The sequence below is a fragment of the Synchiropus splendidus genome, chromosome 4, assembly GCF_027744825.2.
Source record: "Synchiropus splendidus isolate RoL2022-P1 chromosome 4, RoL_Sspl_1.0, whole genome shotgun sequence".
Taxonomy (NCBI): Eukaryota; Metazoa; Chordata; class Actinopteri; order Syngnathiformes; family Callionymidae; genus Synchiropus; species Synchiropus splendidus.
Window position 1 is genome coordinate 29,366,129 of NC_071337.1, and position 16,264 is coordinate 29,382,392.

General features: G+C 40.2%; 1 protein-coding gene across 1 annotated transcript in view; it reads left to right on the forward strand.

Moving 5' to 3' along the window:
• The first annotated feature begins 796 nt into the window (after positions 1–796).
• The window catches only part of kcng2 (potassium voltage-gated channel, subfamily G, member 2), a 37,340-nt gene continuing 21,872 nt past the window's right edge, over positions 797–16,264 (forward strand). The window contains exons 1-2 of the mRNA XM_053862590.1: positions 797–991; positions 14,470–15,331. Coding sequence (XP_053718565.1) covers positions 14,570–15,331 — 762 coding nt within the window. The 5' untranslated portion in view covers positions 797–991; positions 14,470–14,569. The remainder of the gene's footprint in view (positions 992–14,469; positions 15,332–16,264) is intronic.

Below are 16,264 nucleotides of genomic sequence, written 5' to 3' on the forward strand. Positions count from 1 at the left end.
CCCATAAGAGATTTTTAATTACTGCTCTACCTTCCCTTTGCAACTGAATAAACAGAATTTTGTACCAAGTTCCAGATTTATTACTGTGTAATACATGATAATTTACTATATTGTATTGTAAAGTAAAGCCTTGCTTGTTTCCATGTAACAACCATGTTCTTCTACAATTTGGAGTGGATAACTCACTTGAATGGCAAATAAACAAACTTATACCATGCAGATTCAGATGTATCACTATGTAATACAAGCTAATTTACTCAGTAATAACACAAAAACCATACTGTGAAAGAAAGTCTTGCTTGTTTCCATGTGATAACCATGTTCTTAGAAGCAGATAACTCTGTGACGTTTCATTTGGCTGGCAGTGGAGATAAGTCTTCAAACAATGGCATAATACATGTAAAAGTTCTTCTCAATTTCAATATTTATGTATACGTGTATGCTCTTTTTCTTATGTTGGATGTTTATCTAGACATTCATTAAATAAAATCACTTTTACTGAATCAAAACTGGTCAACTCTTATTTAAAAAAGACATTTTGCTTTAAAAATCGATCTTCATTAGCATCTTCGGTTTCTTTCTTAAAATAAATTAGCATATTCAACACATTCTTCAACTATTCGCATTGAACTGACGTTACTATCAGCAATATCAGGACAATATATTTTCATGGAACAACAGCAGAGTCCGAGGCTCTCACGTTACAGGAATGAGAAATCACACACTCCACGAGGCGGTGCGATTTGTGATGACACAGGCGCGCGCGGGCGCGGCGCGCTGCGCGAGAGCAGCTTGATGTGGCAGAACATTCCCTCCTCGGCGTCTGTGGACCAGTCCGGAGCTCTTCCGGAGCTTCCTCTCCAGATTTCTGCGGAGACTTGAACCACGTTTGTTCCAGCAGTCGTCAACATGTCTCGAACCGGCAGTCATGAAAACTTGGGAGCCACCTGCGTGTTGAGGACGAGAGGGAGCAACTGAAGGAAACACGCCGGTAAGTAAGAAGTCGTTTGTTTCTGCGCGCGTTTGAGAAGCGTTGAAGTGACACATGGTGCCTTGGCTTGAAAGTGGACAGGGCAATAAATCAGCGTCATGACGATTACTCTCACAACTGGGACAGCGTTTGGCCAAATAACCCAGTGCAAAACATTGCTCCAGAGTGAGGAGTCCCTGAAGTGTCCATGTGGCGCCCGCTCAGAAACCATTGCAGTGCTCCGCTGGGAGGACTGAAGCCTGATTACAGCGTGTTTCCTTTCACTTTAACATGTTGGAGCCACTCAGTGGACACTTGGCTTCACTTTTAGATTCAGTCCTGGTGATTGATTTAGCCCAGCAGTATTTGTGTTGAAGTGAACTGATGCGTTCATAGCGTGTGGGAATCGGCACCGTTGCTGTAATGAGGATAATAACGGGTTCTAATAGCATTGCTGGTTCTAATAATCGCCATTTTCTCGTTAACATAGTGTAAGTGGCTGATGTAAAGTCATGAGAACAACAGTCATTCTGCCAAAATGTGACTGATTTTATGTAATGGTGTTGCATATGGCACATCCTGCGATTGCCGTTTATGTGACTTAATGGGTGTTTGAATCATAACAGGATGAAATATGACGTAAGGTAATATTATGTAACGACAAGCTGTAAATGCTTCTCTTAGTCAAAATGATCAATATTTACAGCAACACAATGCAATGCACTCAATGGAGGGAACCATGACAATGACATCATTGAGAACAGTTTTTGAATGAGTTAATTAACTTAAATTAAAAAAAAAACAACAACTCAAAAACTGGTGTCAAAGAGTATGTTTTTAGGGGCAGGTTTATATTGTGTTTGAACTACTGAAACTTGCACATGCAGAGAATAGTGCGGGGAGCGTTGAATACAAGTTGAGCTTGAGGAGAATGGCTTGTTGTGTCAACCCCTGATGGGAAATGCTGTAAGAAAGAGATGAAGGTTGAAATGTTAGTGATTTGCTAAGGTTTTTGTGTGTTAAAAAGGGACTGTGTGTTTTGTGGATAGCAGCATAGCGAGTTTGAAGGGACCCTGGCACATCAAGCCAAAGTAATGAACCTACTCAGAATTCAGGACCTTGGACAGCGATGCTGATAAACAGGCATATTTAGTGGTGCTGGAGTCATGAAAAATGAACACAGCACTCATTTATTATGGGTCAGTTTAACAGAAACAATGGTGTTTACATACCCCTGACTGTCGCTGGCTGTTGCTGCTGCACAGTCATTTGTCATGATTCTCTCCAGACTCTCCTCTGGACTAATTCTACAGGGCAGGATTTAGGATTTAAGTTTTCGACCTACTTGCCCAAATTGCATAGATGTCAGCCTGTCATGCATCCTATATTTGACATTTGCCACTGTGGCAAAATGCCCATGCAGCCATCTGCATGGACACACAGGCACAGTTCAAGTGCTTCATTGCTCACTCCACAGATAAGCAGACACATGCATGCGCTCTGCCAGTGTCGGCATGTGCAGGTGTGACTGTGCAGACCGTAATGCACCCGCCACGTCCAGCAGCATCTACTCGTCCACTACTGCGCTGAAGACAGCCAGGTATCAGATGAGGCGCTGGTAGATCTGAGACATTCATGAAGAACAAACTTACATAAGATGTTTAATAAATGCATTTGTTTGCTCATAACTTTGGTGTCTGCTGTTTAGATGGGAAGCGGAGCACTGCTGCAACTTAAACGAGAGCAGTCATGTTTGCAGAACAATGATCTCGAAACATCGAAACAAGCAGATATCGCATCCTGGTAGTTTGCAAAGCTGCAAAGCTGCAGATTGGATTTAACATTTTTTACTGTCACCAATTCAATAAATGTCAAAACTCCCCCTCTGCTTCCCTGTTTGTCAGTTGGATCACTTCTTGGCTCTGCCACGGTTCCAAAAAATCTGGGTGGATCTGCGAATGTTTGAAGGACCCCTATTCTGCATTTACAACTTTCCTGACTTCTGAGTATGTTTGAAATGGCAGGAGTTGTTGCTCATTGCTCTTTTAATTTGTACCACAGAAATGACTCCAAAAGACTTTCCTTAGATTTATGAATTTACGATGCTGCCACGTATGGTAGTTCATGAATGGAATCCATCCTCCGAGTCAACCTTTGCTTGGCAAAGTTACTGGTCGCAGTGCTTCCTTCCAATGACATTGCGTTGGTTGCTATCTAGCGAGGCTTATTTGTAAGTGCTGTCGTACTCTGACTTGCAAACTGGCCCCACCGTTTTCACTAATTGGACCGTAATTGAATCTGACAGAAGGCTAATTCCTGGACTGCACGCAAGAGGAAAAGTGTCATTGTGGATTCCCAAACAGCAGGAATGACTGAAGATAGAGCTGTGTTCATTACTGTTGTCTCGCTTTAATAGAAACACACTTCTGTACGTGCAGACTCGCCTTCAAAAAGAACACTCCCCGTAAAATGCGCAGTCCATCATCTTCTCTTCCTCGTGCACTTTGTAGAGCCGACCCTTTGAGTCGGCTGATCGACGCAGACGCTTTTGGAGGATGGTTAGTTCAGTAGTGATGCCTCATCACAGGGCTTTGTAGAAGGCTGAAAGTCACTGCTTTCAGGCTCCTTCCTGAGATAAATATTCTTTTTTCACAGTGAAGTGGAGGCTGTTTTACAGTTACAGTATGTTAATGTTCAACCATTTACCATTTGCCGCCTATGGAAGTGATAAAACGTTGACTTTTCATTGCTGTATTTTCCTTTGTCTTTAGACATTTACTGCCAGGGGTTGCAACTTCAGGTCACCCTTGCCAAAGGGAAGTAACAGAAGGAAGCTCGGGTTTATATTCATTAGTGTCAGAAAACAATATTTTTGATCTCGCTTTTGTAAGACAGTGTGATTTTCCAATGGCAAAGGCTGTGATTAGAAAAAACAATAGGGTGACGTGGAGCTGAAGTGAACTCTCCAAGAACACGATGGAAAGTCAAGCAGCTGACGACCAAGCAGGAGCCATTCAACAAAGACTCTTTTATAGATTTTTAAGATTATCTGGACTTTCCGACACACGTCTGACATGTTTGCCCTTTACTTGATCAATTTTCTCATTGTCTGTGGCGTCAAGCATCAAGTGTGGCCGGCTCCGTTGTCGTGGTGAGGCTTCAGTGTAAATTGTGATGCGCACAGTGTTGAGCTTAGAAATTTTCCACTTCACTTTCCATCCACAGAGTGATCCACTGTGCTCTATATTAACGTAGGACCCAGTCTGGACGCGAAATGAAATAGATGCCCTGTGGGTTGGAGTTACAGGGGGGGGATGCCCCTGAACATTGTCAGCGTTTTCTTGGTTCGGTATAGTGAATAATGCAAAAAATTTAAATTTTATTAAAACTATATTATTAAAAAATATTATTAAAAATGAGCATTGTTAAATAACGTTTCAAAAAATGCTTTTTTTGTTTCTAAGGAATGTAGGTATTTTAGGGTTGGATAAAAATCAATGTTTTTATTTTTCCCAAATTCTGTTTTTTGTTTTTTTCATTTTATTTTAAGTTGTTTGACTAGTCTTCAAGGTCTACTCTTACTTCAAATTTTACATTTCATTTTCGAAGCATCCATTCATTCAAAAGTGGAGGCAGCCGGCTTCGTGCCAAAAAACAAACAATTGCTTAAAGTTTATCTTATCTGCAATTTCCATGTCATCAGTGTGAGTGTCGCGACTCACGCAGTCTGGATAACCGCGAGATTACGCTGCTAAACAAATATGGCGACCACATGGCTGTAAAAAGCTTGCGAATCTGTGAATTTGGATTATATTTGGCAAAATTACTGGTCAGAAACAGGCTTTTCATGGAAACCAGCGTAATGACACTACGAGTAGGGCTGATAAGTAATAAATGGAAATTTAGGTCGTCCTGCTGAGCAAAATCCATTTTGTATTTCAGGGACACCCTGAAACCCCCCTAGCTAGAATCCTGGTGCCGAATGATGTAGTTGGTTTTTAGTCATTACATTACATTACAGCGTTCTGTGCCAGTCAATATCTGCCTTAGTAGGCGATTAAATGTCATAATATTCATTTGATTGTTCACAGCTCCACTGAACTGGAAATTGAATATAGTGTTCCTCTGGGATCTGAGACTATATAAACTGTGAATAAAATTTAGGACCAAACACTTTCGAAATCTGAATATTCTGTGATATAAGAAAATGATGAAAATTCAAGATTAAAATTCAGATAAGGAAAAAAAAAATCACTATTTATGAGTGATGCATCATTTAGGGACGTGTGCAGTTAACTGAACCGATAAACACAGCAACACATCAGAGGTCCTCTCTGTGGCTCCCAGTAGGCTCCAACATTTCTGCTGGAGCTGGGAGAAGTACTCCTCTGATTATTGAGTGCATGGTGGGGATTTGCTGTGGTTTGGATTATGTAATCACTTTCTTTTCTGATTGCCACTCTTCTATGACAAAAAATAGATTGCTCTCTTTCTTGGTGACGATTTAAGTGGAAAATAGTCACATTCAGCTGTGTGTGTCCTCTAGGTGCTTACGAAACAGTACAAATAACACTTTACCTTTGTACCAAGTCTCTGAAGGACAGTGGTACGTATTTACCGGTACTTTCAACATGTTTCCATTTACTCTAGTCTAAATCAAAAAGGCAAAATTATTACTTAGAAATGTGTGGGGAAACTTCATTAATAATCAGTTTATTTTTCTCAAGTTTGACTTGGATTTTTGTTTTGTTTTACATTTGAGAACTAAAGAGGACGTACAGCTGTTCAGTGTTCAGTGTTGCTCTTGGCATCACCCAGTTTCGTTGGGTGCCTTTTCATTTTCAGCAGGCAATTTTCAATGTCTGACAATACAAATCCCCTCTGAGGAATTATTCATTGGAGCCATCACATGTAAATCATTTTTACAGACGCTCCTTTTCCTTCATTTGACAGCCTCATTTGTTTTCCACTACTGCTTCATTTAAGGCGTATCCAAATTCTGGCCCACAGGAGTTTGTGACCAGGACTGTAAAATAAACATATTTCCTAAAATTGCAACTTCAAATCAAAAAGTGAAATACCACTGAGCAAAATCATTGTTGTTTTTAGTTTGATTTGAAGGTTACAAACCCTTTTCGTAGCACTTTATCACAGCCACTGTATAAAGTTTTTGTGGCACTACAGTACAACAATGGTTTGGTCAAAAGTAATAGATAAACTACAAAGCGCCAAAATATATACATATTATTGGAAAAGTTTGAAATCAAAATTTTAAACACATACTCTTATAGATCACAGCAGTATGGCCACGATTAGCTGAATGACATGACCACTCCTCATCATCATGGACTTTCATGGACTTACATGGGATGGAGCTGGGATCAATGCAGAGTCATGGTGTCAATGGAATCTCTCTCAGCAGTGAGCATATGACATCAGGGGAGTGAAACAAAGCTCAGTCTACAGTTTTAACTGTGGCAAGCCAATAGATTTTAAGTCAGCATGCACGGCGAGCTCCTGCCACAACACCACATGTAACAGAAGGGAAGCCAAACCTCTCTGTTGTTGACTCTTTGAGCAACATTTAGCACGTATCTGCTTTAGGAAGAGCAATAGAAGTGGCACTGGTCTCTTGTGAAAGAGCAGGCTTCAAGGTCACCAGACACTTCAATGTTGCAGAGTCTATGTTCCTGACTCCGCCAGCACTGTGAGGAGGTGCAGCAAGTGAAGAAATACCAGAGCAACAATGAAAAGCTGACATGTATGAAGAGTTGAATGGATGTGACGATGGGTATATAACAGGAAATATTTCTTGTCAGATAAACTCTCTTAAACTTAGGAAATTAGTAGTTGGCTATCTTAAGGGAGAGACTTAAAATTATGGTCACACAATGTTAATATTGATGTACAAATCAAAATTAAACTGACAACTGGGTGGTTACATTGCTAGTTATAAGTCTCAGGAGAGGAGCAACAGCAGCTCAAGTTTCCCATCAACGTCCCTCTCTGATATTTGAGTTGCAATACCACTCACCTGCGACAATGGACAGCACACACACACACACATGCGCACAGACACTCCGCCACACACAATGCACGTATTATGTCACTCAGTCTTTGTTGCACACAATTCCATGTGGAAAGCAAAGATGGAGCTCAGAAAATGTGGCCTTCAGTGATTTATTCAGTTGCACCTGATCGCAAGCTTGCAGCCTGAATTGACAAACACACGCCTTGTCCAGAAAACTCTGTTGACTTATTGTCCACCGAGAAAGGTGTTTCTGGCCCCTTGTAAATGTTACGAATCAAGCTATCTTCATAGAAACAGTCCAGTTTTTCAACCCTCGAATAAATGATGAATTTCATAGGTACATTGTGGAAGTATAAGTTCAGTCAACATAAAATATACAACTAGCATGAGATACATTTTTAAGCTCTAAAAGTTACTGATGTAAAATGTAAAATGATGTAATATTATGTTCATTTGTAAGAATTCATTTTTTTCTCTCTATTGGAAATCTTCATTGCTCCATTGTGGGAAAATCAATAACAGTAGTTTTATTATTATTTCATTTTGTCAGTCAAAGTATCTGTTTCACAAGTATCTCTTCTTTCACTGCTCTAGTAATAGAAGGATTAAGTTTTTTTATTTGAATATGAATATGTCATCTAGTAGTTGTTCCCTTGCAGTTACTATTTACGGATTGCAGATTGATGCAAACAGTCTGCATGGCTAGCTCTGCTAAAAGAATAACATGAGATGAGCAAGGGTTTGATCAAACCAGGTAAGATTGTTGTGGGGGCTTTTAAAGCTGAATACGATGGAATAAAAGCAGAGTTCGTCAATGAAGAGAAGACGACAGTGTGGCTGTAACAAGAGCAGGGAAGCATCTAAAACCTTTAAAAGGGAAATGATGCATTCAACTATTTAATTCAGTCTGACTTTTGCTTCAACTGAGCATTGCAGTTGGTCAACTTGACTGCATTTGTATCTGCTGAAATGTTTTTTTTTTTTTTTTTGCCAGACAGTAGTTTTCCTTTTTCTAAGTCTAAGAATTGTTGTTGTGCAGCAGAAAATACAAAAAGTGTCATACAAAATGAAAATAATATGATGAAATTATAGATAGTTTTGTTTTTTATCACTGCCATTTATATCATCAATATATAATTTTTTTCTTTTCTTTTTTTAAACATGACAGTATGATGACTTCATAGCCCAGGAGAACACTACTGAACTCATAGATTAACTGACTCACCTGATTTATGACTTGAGAAGACATTGAACTTACAACCACAGGTGAGGGCAGGAACAAAGAGAGCCTCTGACACAACAGTGCCAAACTCATTATAACCCCTGTTGCTCTGGTCCTCTGATCAATCTCACACACCATTGTCTCCTCACCTGTGGGTAATAAAACAAGGGAGCTCTCATTTTGAGAAGAGGTCTAGTTCCTCACTTGAACAAAACATTCCATCTGATTCCTGCTGGGATTCCCAGCTTCAGACATGGACACAACCTTCTTCATTCACCGAAGGTCACTGACGGGTTGGATTTATTGTCTGTTCTTCATACCTGCTGGTTTTTATCAGGAAAATGAAAATATATAATGTAACATATCACAAACCCAAACAGACCCCGTCCACAATTTCCTCTGTATTCTACTCTTGAGTACATAATAATATGTAATAAAATGACATAAAAGAATACAATTCTAGGACAGAGGAATTTTAAAGATGTTTACTTAATGATTTTTTATGTTACTTTCAGCCAACCATCTATATAGTTGTTTGTACATACATCTTGTGTAAAATAACATTCTCGGCTGAAGTGGTGCGAATGTTATGAGGTCTTCTTGTATTGCAGTATACATTCAGGAAGCGAAGGAGGGAGACAGAACCCAAAAACCTTTAGTGGAGTTCTCATGCCCAGAAACGTCAGTGTTCTGACCAGGATAACATTCGACCACGACTACCCTCAAAAGGTTTATGGAGATTATTGATAAGGTTCATAAAGATAACGTCATAAATAGATAAATAGAAATTTCATAAAGATTCTTGATTCATTCACATAACAGTGACATGCATTTGCACTATTACTGCATCCAGTCATCTACACTTAACCTTACTTACAGGACTCGGGAAATATAAATGGATTTCATTAAAAAAATCTAAATCTGTCTTGGAAAAGATAATACAAAAATGGGTCAGACATTATAAGAACCGTTCTTCTCTCTGCTCCTTTTCGATCCGGCAAATCAAGTAGATGATGAAAGAATTGTTATGGTGTGTATGACTGATGTGGGATCGAAATAAATTCTTTCACATGCAAACGCTGCAACATAACTGAACTGAAAGTTCTAGCTATGCTGGACTGAGAAGTAACTATGTGTCTTGTGAAAAACTGCTCTCGTCTGACACACTTTCCTGAGGCTCTGGTGATTGGGCCTGTTACCAAATGCTTGGCCTCAAGTTCGAAGAGCGAAGTGCGAGGATAGCCGGAGGATTCCCACTATTAATTTGCTGTGAGGATGAGGCCGTTCTTCCTATATCCACTGTGTGGCCTCGGCTCCGTGAAGGATCAGTGGCTTGTTACTGGCCTGGCTGCCTGTCTCGCGTGCAGAGCAGAGCCAGATGCTCATTTTGAATAAAACAACAAACGTCAGGAAGTGTCAGGAAAACATGGCTGCCTTCTTCTTGGATTAGATTGGGAGTAATATCTGACAGCATGTCAGCATATGACAGCATGTCATATGTGTAACCATGAACACATCATTCTCTCCAGACTTGGATTATGACATGAACCATTTCTGTAAGTTTGTAATTAAAAAAAACTTTTGAAAAATATTTTCCCCGAAAAATTATGCCCTTTTGCTAATACAGTACTGTGCACATTTGGTCTTTTTAAAAAATATGTATTTATTATTATTTCTTTCAAAATACTATGTGTGTAGGACAGAGAGGCTGAGAATTAGGGAATTTATGAATCCACGCCATTAAACAATCGACAGACAGGAAATAGAACCTGCAGAGGAAATCATGACTGGAACCAAGGGAACAGAAACGCAAAACTGAAACACACGTGGTGATGGATAAAATACAGACTGCAGTCAACACACTCTCATGGATAGCACAGTATCAAGATGAAGACAGGTGATGGTCAGAACTATGATACACAATATCTGTGATGTCTGATATATTGCAAGACATTCCACCAACGATATATCATGATATATGCGACTGAAACAGAAAAAAAAACCTCCTAAAAAAGCAAAACATCATGTAATGCATTTATTCAATGTACAAAGTAAATAAAATGTAGCACATACATAGTGTCTCACTGCCTCCAGTTTTGTAAATAGAAGCACTGTACTGCCGGACAAGTTGAAGTGTATGAACTTGAATAACATGCGATTGTTCCTGTTTCATTTACGGAGGAAGAGCCAGGCATTCCGTGCGACGTACAGCCTGTATGCAGCCACAACTTTCAGCCGGCTTCCAAACATCACCTCGACACAGTCCGAATCAGTTTTATTGCCAAGGCCGGTGACTGGGATACACTTGAACTTGAAATAGAAATTTTAAATTTGAACAACTAAAAATGCTGGGTTATCTTCTGTGCGTCTTATAACAACATATTGATATTTGCTGTCAGTGTGTCGATTATTTATTGCTTCAGAAAGAGCAACAATACGTTGCATCGATTTCCCCCACCCCCACTTCTAGTCAGAACACGATCAATTTTGTTAGCCAGATATCTGCTTATAATAATGAATGAACGTAAATAACATTGGTATGGTGCAATGCCATTCAACTGGTATTCAATTGTATTGAGTACACTGCCATGTACAGAGTTTTGTGGAAGGGTAGTTTTTGCATACCAATATTTTCACTACTCTAAGAGGTAACAGGCGCTGGACTTCATTTCTCTTCAAGGAATGAAAAGATCAACTTTCAAATACGACGACGGGTACATGACATTAACTCGGCAGGGATTCTTAAACGACCATCGCTAGGTTAACAGTGCAGGCTGCAGCAGCACCAACCTCAATTCTATAGTTGTATAGAAACAAATTGAGAAAATGTATGTATTTTATTTGGGATATGCAGCAATGTAAAAGTGAAAGTAGTGGAAAATATAGATAATGAAGTACAGTCCCTACCAGAGCATTAAAATGCCCCTCAAATAATGTTCTTGCCTTTTTTTCTAAAAAGAAAAATGGCTTAATTCCATTCCAACAGCTTTTTAAGTAATGTTTTGGTGCCAAAGAAAAATGCTGTAAAGCCATCAGCTTGGCAAAGTCCGTTGAGTCAGTTTTTGGCGAGACACAAGTCTTGTCGTCTTGCCTTATGATGCACCCATCTCCACATTACTGTACAGTCCCACCAATCTTTAATCAGTCAATATGTGGGTGTGTATAAAAAGAGCTGCAGCACTTCAGTCCTTCACATCAACTGCAAGTGGACCTCTGATGACATGCCCAAGATTCACCCTGGAGAAGATCAAGGTGCTCCAGGACTGGCCAGCTCAGTCACCAGACGTGAACATTGTAGAACATGTCTGTGGTGGAATGAAAGGGGAAGCATGGACGACTAAACCAAAGAATCCCAGATGACTTAAATTGTATGAGTCATTGGCGAACTGCATGGATGTGCTCCATCATCAAGCTCATGGAAGTCATACAAGATATTAAAGGTTTCTCACTAATGTCATGCAACATCTTTTTGTATTTTGAGGTCAGTTCAATTTTCACCTTACTCTCTGTAGGTGACAAAACTTTTGTCTCGCCAAAATCTGACATTTTTGTCTTCTGTCAATGATCAATATTGCTACAGTGAAGCAAGTTTATTTTGGGTTATTTCAGCTAATGTGGGAGGGTTTTAGCTTCCTTATGAACCATTTCTAAAATCAATGGAATCATTAATAGTCAAGTTACAAGCAGTCCCAGACTTTCGTCAGGGACTATAGAGTGTGGACATCAAGTGGCAGTGGACAGTTCAGTCATTTGGCAGGTTCTCTCTTGAGAGGTGAAAGTTGATGTTCGAATTTCTCCAGGTTTCGATTCCATTTGTATATTGTTGGTTTTCTCCTGCCGCCCTGCTGCAGGGGAATGGCTGGGCATCAACACAATAGATGGATTACCTTGCCAAACAATTCCACTCCTGCCTTTGTGAAGCAATGTTGTGTCAGCTTCCTGAGCAGTTAAAAGGTTAATTACAGACAAGCAAGTTTGACAGCCATGATGGGAAAACAAGCACAAGGGTATGAAAGCTGTGACAGATTTGGAAGCAATGCAGAAAACCACAAAGCACTAGCAAAGAATGAAGGACACTTAGACCGACGTGCCATGTATTTTCAATAACAATGATTAAATGAGGAATGCAATGTAATTTTCATTGTAATGCAGTTATTATCCAGTTGTTAGAATTGTGCTGTACAAGGCATTGCATCACTGATAATGGCTGGCTTCACAAGAGTGCGTGTTTGTGCAGGCTGAATGAGTTGTCCAGACATTTTACAGCAGACAGTGCCATCTGGTGGCCTCAGAAAATCAAGACACTGTTTCATGAAACCTCATCTACCCATCACAGTTTAGTCATGTCACAATATGGGATCTCTGCCTTGTATAATATTTAGTACTATTGAGTGAGGATTGTTTTTTGAATGCACATAAATTTAAATAGATATATATGAACATTTTTTTAAGATGATCTTACTACCAATGAACACATGTACAGAGGTTTCCAAATAAGCTGCAACTACGAACACTGAAAGTTTGACGAACAAGTGGCTAATGTTGAAGGTGCTTAGTTGATGTTCTTTTGTATTAAGAGCTATATCTGTTTGAATAGACCAAAATCTGCTCATTTGTGTGGTTGTGGCTCGATTATTTTCAGGGTTGTAGGCTGAAAAGTTTGGTCACCTCTGCATTAACACTCCAATATACTGACACATAATATGCTTACGTTTTTGTTAACTACTCTTTGTTAACTCTGCCACTAAGTAGCTCCCGGGGGCAAAAACATTTACATATAGTGCTGATCTTTTTACGTTCAAAGATCGGAAATTCATTATTCATTTGAAATTGTTGTTTTCTCTGTTTTTTTTTTTTTTTTACAATAGTATTGTATGGTGAATGACATAGCTGGAAGGACCAGGTGCCCTTATTTGCAGATGTATTTTGGAGCATCTTTGAAGGCTGCATAACAATGCTTCTTGTGTTTTTCTCTCCAGCTGTAGAACACAAATGAATAATTCATAAATGCATATGTTGACCATGCATTTGCCTGTTTTTTTATTTTTTTAATTCTCTAATCCTTTTCATATCTGCAGTTTGCAATTCCCTCCACCCGTCTTCTGAATAAATGCAATTATTTAGATGCTCTCATTGCTGAGGCTGGCGTGAAAACAACAACAATTACCCCTGCATCAGGGTCAGACCAAGAAACGCTGGCCTGCTTTCTATGAAGCCATCAACTTGCATTTATACTTTTGAGTCATTATGTTCCAAGCAGAGACATGGGCAGATGGACTATCTTTTCTGTCTTTGTATTAGAGAATCATAGTGTCTATTCAGATGTTCATGTTATCCAGAACTGTTTACCAGATTAAATGTGCATACAAACCCAACCCTGCAAAATATGTTGGGGCATTGCAACCTGTAGAGGACTGAAATGACTGTGTGAAAAAATGAATGTGTGCACATATAGTCCAGGTCGTGTAAATAAACAACTGTATTATTTATGGAAAGCATATACATTAGCCTCCTTTTCACGTGTTTCATGTAAGGGCAGTGTTGTGTGGAAGCAGTGCTGCAGCCTCTGAGCAAGGCCTCTGGAGGGTTTGAATGTAGCTCTAGGCAACTCTGGATTGAGAGTTAACCTGTCTCCTTTCTGTGAGGCGGTTGGCTGCTCTCCCCCAGAGAATGAGTGTGTCTGAATGGATGTTTATGTCCTGTGACAGGATAGTGACCCCCCCCCCAAGTTGTCCCCAACTTCCATCCTGTGTTGTTAGGTTAAACTCCAGCCCTTCAGATGATCCTGTAGGGTAGTAAGCGTCAGAAGATATATTTATGAAAGAGGAGTTTAAGCACATAATTCTTTGCATACTTCAGGGGAGTGCGATATGACAACATTGGATCATGATCAATATCAACATATTGACCATTTGCCCAAGGGAGAAAAACATATGGATTGTCTTGGTCATATTCTATGTAGCATAGTTCTATGCTGATGTTTGTTTCATTATTTTTGTGAGGACCTCGCACTGCCATAATGCCATAACAGCACATACATCAAAGAAGGTAGATTAGGAACTATATGCCAACAACAAGATATTTTTTCCTTGCTATATTTAATTAAAGTAACAACATTGAAGTTCAATTCAAGACACAATTTCTTTCGTTCTTTTTGCTTGACGGTCCCTCACATCAACTGTATCCTCAAATTCTGTCCCGACGGAGTGATTCTAAAGATTTGTATCTTCTCTTCTCTTTTGACAGTAACCTCATTTGTTGAATGGATGACGGCATCCTGTGTTCCCTGTGAGGCTCTGCTCCTGTTCCGCTCTGCAGGACAAGGTCCTGCAGCAGAAAAGCAGGGATGTACCAGGAAGTGGCTTTCTTGGCAGGAAGTACTGAGCACCAGTTTGTCCCATTCCACTTTAAACGTGTGGCAAATCCTCAAGAGGTCAGCTCCAAAAAAGGCCTCTTCTACAAAAGAGCCCAGCTCCTTCACCAGCCTCAGTCCATTCAACAACATGGAGGAGAAGCCGCTATCATCAATGTGGGAGGAATCAAGTTCTGTATTCCATGGTCCACATTGGAGGAGTTTCCCATGACCAGGCTGGGGAAGCTACACAGCTGCAGCAATGAGGCTGAGATCATGGACGTATGTGACGACTACGATGGTAGTCGTAATGAGTATTTCTTCGACCGGAGTCCGTCAGCTTTCCGCGTCATTGTCAGTTTTCTGGCTGCAGGAAAGCTCCGTCTGCTAAGAGAGATGTGCGCCCTCTCCTTTCAGGAGGAGCTGCTCTACTGGGGAGTCGAGGAGAAAAACCTGGACTGGTGCTGCTTGAGAAAGCTTAGAATTCGCCAAGAGGAGTACAAGGAGCAACAACGGCTGGAAGAAGAAGAGGCCGAGCTCATCACGCCCCAGTCGTGCGAAGAGAGCCAACATTTGGAAGAAGCGCCTGAAACCCAGTCAAAAGGTTGCATGACCAGACTGAGAGACATGGTGGAGAACCCACACTCCGGCCTGCCGGGGAAGATCTTTGCATGTCTGTCAGTCATTTTTGTGGCCATCACGGCTGTGACGCTGTGTGTTAGCACGATGCCAGACCTCAGAGAAGAGGAAGAGAGGGTGAGTTGATTTACACACTTCTACACAAATTCATTTTGATGAGTGAGTTTTGCTACATTTTTGAAAACAATCTCACCATATTAATAATAGTTCTCTATGTATATTGCTTTAGAATATGCAGCTTCATTTGCTGATCCAAAAGTACTCCTTCAACACTATTTAGGAAATGGACTATGGGATTGTCTTTACCATCTTAAAAATCAAGACAGGAAAAAAAGTTCTTTTGCTGTAACCATAACAACATACTTGAGGAGGTCGATTTTTGGGACGGCAGTTTTCTGCTTGTTTAGAGTTGTTTGCCAAGATTTATATTTATTTTCTCCGAGGAGCAGCAGCCTACCTGCATGCTTGCATCCACCACACACTGGGGGCGGGTCACCCGTCAATTATGAGTCTGGCAGACACCGCAACGCTGCGTTTTGTTTTGTTTGAAAACCTCAGATCGGCTGTGCAAATGCAAGTCTGAGATTTAGTTGTGGACTCAAATTTGCTCACAAAAATGTGTGCATCGGTCCTAGTTTGAAGCCCAATGTGGAGGTGGCTGACTTACTGCAGCAACCTTTGTCAGCAAATATCTTAAGAATAGAAGGAGATATTTATTTTGGGGCATGCTGGATCATGATTTTAATAGAATCGAAAGGATGGTGATGGTTTGTTGTAAAAAGATTCTGGGGCATTAAATACAACATTTTATACATTTATCCTGTTTTTAATCTCATGCTCTGCAGTCTGTCCAAGGCTTCATCTCCAAAAATTAAAAATCGTGCCTCCTCCAGTTGTGGACTTGTGCTGCTGTATCGCCTGAACAGGACAAAGCACTGGTTAACTGACAATGTATGTATGTATAAAGCCAAACAGTGTCCCATATATGGCTACTTGTGATGGGCCTCTTCTTCCCCTGATACTGTTCAGAACAAGCAAAAAACGTGACAC